We start from the raw sequence: 8225 nt of genomic DNA on the forward strand, positions 1-8225 counted from the left end.
CTGTCTCTGGTGAAGCCTCTCACCGCCCTTGAGCCTCTGGCCTGTACCCCAGTTCTATATGCACAAATAAATAAATCTTTAAAAAAAAAAGAAAGAAGAAGAAAATGGGATAAAATGCCGACATTGCATATCAGGTTTTTGAAACCCATTTGTTTCCCTCCTTCACTGATGAAGATCTATCTCAAACAGGAAAGGGGTCTTGAAAATTCCCTCCATGCCAGTGAGCAACATTACCAGATGCAGCTGCAAGACCTCGAGGCAGTGATCGAAGGCTTAGAAAAGGAGCTACAGGAAGTAAGACGAGGCATCGAAAAACAGCTTCAAGAACATGAGATGTTGCTCAACACAAAGATGAGACTAGAACAAGAAATAGAGACTTATCGCCGGCTCCTAGAAAAGGAAGAGATCAGGTACCTAATTCCATATAGTTGATGACAAATGGCAAGAAATAAAGGGTCACATATACCACTGTTGATGTCATCAGAGAAATTAAATCTAAAAGCCCATTGTCACCATGGCGTGCTGGACCCCTACTATAAAATGAGGTTAGCCACCTGCAAGGAATATGCGGGACTACTTCCAGCCACTCAAAAGTAGGGACAAAATAGCCAACGTTGGGGACACTAGCTACAGAAAAGCATCATCCCTAGAAAATGTAACCAAACTCTCAATCACTAAAAAAAAAAATTGCTTTCTTATCTGATTCTCACTTTCCTTGTTATTCATCTCTTTTAGAATTAGTTCTATGAACCACCCCCAAAAGAAGTTTGGAAGAATCACATATTCTGCACCTATTTAAATCCAAATACCACATACCACATGCCCCCAAGGGCCCAGTCCCACCACAAGTCAAGTGCATAATCGTAATAATGATAATGCTGTGATTATCTTACAGCAACAGTAAACAATGCTGTTCTGAGTGCCTGACTTAGAAGAGGTCCAGGTGTCCTGATAATAAAAAGTACCAAAAAGCTTTATTCACACCAGTTCTCTCTAAATCTTTTACAATTCACATGGTTTTGACTATAGGGCAATTTCCAATTATCCATGGTCCCATAAAAAGAAATCTTGATTCTTGCTTGCTTCAACTCTGAGTCCTCTCTAAAACTAGATGTAACAACTACAGCCTATGTTGTCTTGACATTTACTAAATAGTTGAAAACATAAAATGAATTCGGAGTACAGTTTCTAGATGAGTGATGTCAGCCAAGTTATTGACCCTCTCTGTGCCTCAGTTTTCTCCTCTATAAAGTAGAAATACTAATACCTACCTGACAGGATCCTTGATTAAAATAAGTAATTTGTGAATTGCTTTACACAGAATTATATATAACAGTAAATATAGATGTATGAAATTATACATTTCTTACTCAAATATACAATTCAAATATGTGATTTCAAATACACTATTCAGATATATGATTTACTTATTTTTAAATGCTTATGAATTGTATTTAATTCCTAAACCTCTGAGATTTTAATTTTGGTCTTTAATATTCCTATACTTTTGTATTTATTATTCTATTTTTAAAATAAATGAGAACATATCAAAATATAGTGGACTCCAATGTAGCACCTCAAGAAATTATTTACATGTTATTGCAGTCCTCCCCTACACCCTAAACCACAACCACCTCCCTATATCAATCCTCCTCCCCCACTCTAACCTGGCTCCTGAATTTGATGATTAGTAGTCTCATACATTCCTTTATACTAATATGTATGTATCCCTAAACAAATTAGGAAATTGTTCTTACAGATTACTTTAACCTTTATAAATTTAGCTACAGCTTTGTTTGTTTTTTCCATTCATATATACTTGAGAAATTCCTCCTTATAGATATAGGGTACCCTAAGTTCATTTATAGTCATGCTAAATAACATACACCACATTCTGTTAGTGTGAGCATTGCTTCCAATTATATGCAAATATGACATTGCTCCTGTAACATACTTCTTTCTGATCTCAGGTATTATGGCTGCATCCAAGGCGCAAAAAAAGAACGAAAACCTACCACGAGTAGGGTTGGTTTTGTTTTACCTTCAGGTGAGTTTCTGATGAGTAAACTAGCTTGAACGGTGAGGAGCTCTTGATAGGAGTTATAAATAAACAAATTTAATGCTCGTAGAAGCAAAAGCAAAGCAATATTTGACCACGTGACAGAATCACTGTGAAGTACTAGTACTTCAACACTGTAACTTAGTATTTCATAAATAATATTTTCACAGCCATTATAAATGAAATATCTTTCTCAACAAAAGTCCCACAAACGTTTGAGAATGAGAAAGTGGAGACAGTGACCAAACAGGCGATATTAAATGGAAATATCGTGAAGGAGAGCACAGAAGCACACGGGACTATTCAGTAAGTAAAATGGTGTTGACTAGATGTATAAGAAGCATGTGCAGAGAAAGTAACTCTCACCAAGTTATCTTACTAACTAATCTTCGTGGAATGTTTTCAAACAGAATTTTATCTACTGTGATTTTTTAATCTGACATGAATAAATATATAAACAAAAACTCTGATGGAGTACTCAATCCTTAATTCACCATTTCCCTAAAAGTAAAATCAAAACATGAGTATCCCTTAGGAATTACATTCAAATGATTTCAAAGTATATAAACTATAAACTCTATAATGTGTACATTAGATTATAGTTATAATGTAAATTACACATTGTACAAATTTCTTAATTTCTTTTTCAGATGGAATACATATTACATATTCTTTACTATGTCCATATTCCTTCATATAGAAAAGTTTATCATTTTATCATTTCAGGACAGAAAAAGTGGATGAAGTTATTAAAGAATGGGAAGGTTCCTTCTTTAAAGATAACCCTCGATTAAGGAAAAAATCTGTTTCTCTTCGATTTGATCTTCATTTAGCTGCCACTGATGAAGGATGTTTACAGACTAAGCAGGATAATCTACCAGATATAGAAGTCAGGCTTATCATGAGAAGATCATGCAGTATCCCGTCCATTAAACATCCATCAGCAGCTAATTAATCCGAAGGCAGTATCTGATTTGATTTTAAAATGACACTAGAATGGACAGGTGTCCATGCTGACCACCTTCTGTTCTAAAACATAAGTTATTAAGTATGTATGTTATGAGCAGGGTGTGAGTCACTTCAGGGGGAAAGAAAGTAAGACTCAAATTTTCTAATTATGAATGCAGTTTTTAGAGAGGAAAAAAAATCCGAAATTCAGTATGATTTCTGTTTTATTTATTTTCCAAATTGTCTTTTTCCCTTGAAATTTTATCAGCAACTATAAGCATTAAGCTGGTTTAGTTCATTATGATATTTCACTCCATGGCTGAGTTGTGTTAAGAAAAAGGGAACAGTTTGTTTAATATGATTGAAAATTTAATGATACATTAAGAATCTGAGTTACATATAGTTGTCCACAATTTGTTCTGGCTTAAAAGGTTTTCTACCAAAAAAAAAATCATTCTAAACAAACATTATAAACACACTTAAAATTTTTCTTTTCAAGACAATCATTTGTACACCTAAAAGAGTAACAGTTACTTTCCATGCGCAGTTCTAAGCAAACTAGGGAACATACCTCAGGACTAATTTTAGGATTAAATACAATTAAGTTCATCTCTATCTGAAAGTTTTTATAATCATTACCTGTTTGTCAGGAGTTTCTTTACTCGGCGAATTTTAAGGTGTGTCCTCCCCCATTTAAAAAAAATCAGGCCAGATAAGCAACGAAATATGAAAAGTTAGTTACTACAGGTACTCAGAGGGTTATCCAGCTGCTCACCACCCCAATTTTTCCATTTGTATAGTTAAATGTGATTAGTTTGGGTGTTGGATGCAAACATTAGAAAAGATACTATGTGAAATACCAGATATTTCTTGCAAATATTTATGTGTATTAGGTAACATTATTGTTATCTAAGCTAATAATATTTGCAGGATTTCCATTTTAAATTGCTCAAACTAATAAATATGGATAGAAAATATAATTGTGAATAAGTATTGTGGCAAAGTTTTTTTAAATAATCTAATTTGTTTACTACAAGTATGTTTATTTTAAGACTTTAAATAATAAATACTTGTTTAAAACATTAGAAATTTATAGGCTATTAATTTTTTTCTAAGCAGAAAAAAACTGTCGAGAACAACTCCTGATACTTTTCTCCCAGCTCAAGTGTCATCTAAGGGCTATAGCTACTTGTGTTAGCATTTCAGCACAGCCTTTGCAAACTTTTTCTTGCCTTTATTTCAACCAGGTTAAGAAAACAAATGAACCTGAAGAAAATGTTAAAACACAATACAGGGATATAAAATCTTAAATGTTCTTCCAATTCAGATTCCTTTGAGCCTAGCTTACCCTATTTAGTAAAAGAGATGATTTTGTTTTGTCAAGGGTACCACAGCATGTTAAGTGCTTATTCTTGTAACAGCATCTGACCTAAAATACATCCTCCCCATGAGTGTTTTCAGTCAATAGTAGTTAAATGCTACTAGCTTTATTAAAGCTTTGAAAAACTGCAGTCATCTAAGCTATTATACTAAAGCAGCCACATAAGCTATTGTACCGTTCTCCGCTACAACGATCACAGTAATGCAGCCTATACGTGTCACCTGTATGCAGTGTCAAACATTTAGCACTGGGCGTCATGAATGTAACTGCTTGTTATAGTAATTCTACTATGCAGCTCTTGTGTGTATAACATGTACATTTTAATATATAGTACTTGAATTTATGACAAAGTTTTATTTGCTTTGGGGTATTTTCAATTGGGATATGAATTTGCCAGAGTAAATGATACCACTACAATAAAAAAAGATTTGAAAAATGAACTCTAAAGCAGCACTGTATTTGCCTTTGATGCCATTGTATTGAGTTTACTTGTTCCCTTATGGTTAGCTTCCTTGGGGTATAAAGAAAACTATAATCACAGTGAAGAGATAATGGTTTTTAAACTTATTTTCCACAGAAGAAAAATGAAGAATAGTATATTCTAATCAAAAAATTAAAATAACCCTATAGTCCTGGGGAAAAATAAGATCCACCATTTGCAAAGTGCTCACTCTCTCCCTGCCTCTGGGCTCCATACTCATACAGAACCTCTGATTCTTACAAAAATCCTACAAGATGCAAAATGTTGTCCACATCCCATGGATAAGCAGAAATGTATACTCTTCCATCTCTCAGTATTTGTTCAAATGCACGCTTCCCTAACAAATTACAAGAATATTGGGCCCTCCCTGGTGGCACAGCGGGTTAAAGCACAGCACTAAGAGGCTTAAGCCACTGCAGCATGAGTTCGATTCCCGCCTGCCCCAGAGGTGACCCACATGGGGCGGCAGACCTCTCCTGACCCGCCCGCTGCTCCCCTCAGCAGTGGGCTTCGTCAGTCGGCCTGTTCTGCAACCCACTCTGTCGCTGGTGAAGCCTCTCACCGCCCCTGAGCCTCTGGCCTGTACCCCAGTTCCGTATGCACAAATAAATAAATCTTTAAAAAAAGAATAAAGAGTCAATCCACTTACTAACAGCTATGAGACACCAGCGCTGTTGCTGTCGCCAGGTGCCCATGTAACCAGGACAGAATCACCCAAGTTCCCTGGGCCTCCATGTTCCTACGTGACAGCAAAGGGAAGTTGGAGCTTGGTAATGATTTCTACCCTACCTACCTCACAGAGCTGCTTGAAATATTATACCCCAGAAATTATTTGGCAAAGCAATACTCAAATATACAGTACTACCTGGATGAAAACTGTTACAGGGAGAGAAGAATCTGTGAGGGCAAATTATAACCCCCGGTGAGTAAGTAAACGTTCCAAACACAACAGATAAAGACAAGTTGGTAATTCACTTGCAGTCAGAAGAATTACTTTCCCAGTAAGTTACCCAATTTGAACTGTTCTACCATGATAGTTTCCAAAGTACAAAAATGTTCTGCAATCCAAAAAAAATGTAAATAAATTTGAAAGTTTCAAATAGAAATGTATTACAGGGCATGGGACAAAAGTAAACTTCAAACAAAATGTATACACACATTACTCACATTATCAAGGTAATGTAATTGGAATTTGGGGCTCAGGCTGCCTATCACCACCAAATGCCACTAAGCAGAGACAGAATTTGAATCTTTAGGGTACACTTTATTCAGGCCACAATCTATGAAGACAGTGAGTTACCACCCTAAAGAAACAAGCTGGCTTTTTATGAATTAGACAAAGACAGTTATTCATGAGTGAGCAGGCCTCCATTCTGGTCAGAAATTTGTGACATCTGCTCCCCAACTCCCACCCCCCAAGCTTGTTATCATTCTTCTGAACACCTGTACTCAGGCACATCCCAGGTCGAGCCTGGTCTCTCACTGTAGGACTGGCCCCCACCACTCCACCTGATGTCACTGGAGCTGGAAAACTAACTCAGAGCAAGTAGACACAGCAACGCACATACTTGTGCCCAATCCCACCTCCCCGACTGCAGGCCCTAGCAATATTACACCAAAGGACAGTTTGTGCCCAGAGCAGGATTGGGTTTGTATTTACAAATCGTGGACAGCATTATAAGCAGCCAGAATCCCACACTCTACAAGTAAGCATTTTGAAACAGGTATGTGCAAATCAGTACAGATCTTTTCCAGTTTCACTCACAAAGCTAGACCCTAGGCCAGGTCGGCAGATGTTCTCTGTAAAAACCCACAGAGCAAATATTTTAGGATTTTGTGGCCATCCCACCCCCGCAGCAAATAAAGTGCTGTGCCCTGTAGCTGAAAGCTGCTATAAATGATCTATAAATGGCATGATTTTCTCATAAAACCGCATTATTTGGTTTTGAAAGTTATTTTTAAGGTATTTAATTTAACATGTAACGGACATATCTTAAAAAAAATATGATCAAAATGTGAAAATACAAAGAGGAGGGTGCCCTGCTGGGCCTGCAACTGTAGTGCGCCATCATCTTCCCTAGACCTTCCAGTGAGGGCTTGGGATACCAGAACCAATGCCCAGATTCTCAGGCCATCCTGCCTCATTTTCCCCCTTTCCACACAGTGTGTCACAGAGCTCATGTCCCAAATCTCCAAGGAATTGTGAAGACAACGCAGAGGAATGTAAAAGCAAGTCCTACTTTGTCCAGTTCTACTCACACTCAATGCTGTCAATTATCTTCCTGGAAATCTGCTGGGCTTCACTATTTCTAGCCATAGAAACTGAACCCATAACTTCTGCTTTCACAAATAATTGAGAAAATTCACCAATTTTACCATTTTGCCTATGACCAGACTTTTTACGAGCTATTTGGCTCAGGAAGTTTAAGCCTGCCTTTTCCTATTTTAACAGGGAGGAATCCTTTTTCATGAAAGCTTCCTTCTAACCTGAGTGGTAAACCAGAAGTCATTCACTGGGCATCTACCTAACAGTAGGTCACAGCCTTGGTGTCAAGGCAATATGACGATGACCAATGCAGATGACAGGACCACGTTTACTTTCAAGGCTCTCCCGCAGTCACATTATAAAAGAATCCTTAAGGAGCCCTCCCTAGTGACACAACAGGTTAAAGCACAGCACTATGAAGCTGGCTGCATCGCTTCACCTGCTTCACCACGAGTTTGATCCCTGGCAGGGGGGCCGACCCACAAGGCACAGCAGACTTCTGTCTGCTGCTCCCATCAGCACTGCACAAGGCCTATCTGCGTGTTCTGCTCCCCACTGTCTCTGGCGAATCCTCTCACTGCCCCTGCACCTCTGGCCTGTACCCCAGTTCTGTATGAATAAATAAATCTTTAAAAATAAATAAATAAAAGAACCCTTAAGGTTCAAAGAAAAGGGTTGAGGGGGAGGGAAGAAAGGGTCCCAAGAGGAAGAAGTGTGAACTGGATGTTGAAGGGTGAGTGAGTGAAGCTGAAATTAGGGGTCAGTGCTCCCCGCAGGGGAAACCGAAACAATCAGGTCCATGCAGTGCAGAGAGCAGGGGACAAGCCCCGGCCAGGGGCCCTCGCCCAGCGCCCAAGGGCAGACCCTCGGGGCCAGGGGGTTCGCGCCTCCGGCCTCGGCTGTGAAACCCGCGCACTAAGCACCAGACTCGCGCCCTCGAGCGCGAGAAGGTCTGCGCGCCCCAGCCCCGGTCCACGATGCCCAGCCCGTAGAGCAGGAAGTGCGCGCGGCCACGGCAACTGCCAGGCGAGTCCTCCGCGCCTCCGGCCTCGGCTCGGCGGCGTCCACGCTCCCCGCGCCCACGGACAGG

The 8225-nt window shown here is 39.1% G+C and overlaps 1 protein-coding gene across 3 annotated transcripts in view; it reads left to right on the top strand.

Annotated features, from left to right (window-relative positions):
- Positions 1-7363, top strand: part of KRT222 (keratin 222, type II) — a 12117-nt gene extending 4754 nt beyond the window's left edge. Inside the window, exons 3-6 of one of the 3 annotated variants that reach the window (XM_012725997.1) lie at positions 190-410; positions 1971-2047; positions 2230-2365; positions 7322-7363. In XM_012725997.1, coding sequence (XP_012581451.1) covers positions 190-410; positions 1971-2047; positions 2230-2365; positions 7322-7355 — 468 coding nt within the window. In that variant the 3' untranslated portion in view covers positions 7356-7363. Of the gene's footprint in view, positions 1-189; positions 411-1970; positions 2048-2229; positions 2366-2785; positions 4000-7321 lie in introns of those variants that run through there. The other 2 variants (XM_004684215.2, XM_012725996.1) reach the window with 2 other exon arrangements.
- The last annotated feature ends 862 nt before the right edge of the window (positions 7364-8225 follow it).

The sequence above is a fragment of the Condylura cristata genome, unplaced genomic scaffold, assembly GCF_000260355.1.
Source record: "Condylura cristata isolate star-nosed mole 26May11 unplaced genomic scaffold, ConCri1.0 scaffold00017, whole genome shotgun sequence".
In the NCBI taxonomy this organism is placed as follows: Eukaryota; Metazoa; Chordata; class Mammalia; order Eulipotyphla; family Talpidae; genus Condylura; species Condylura cristata.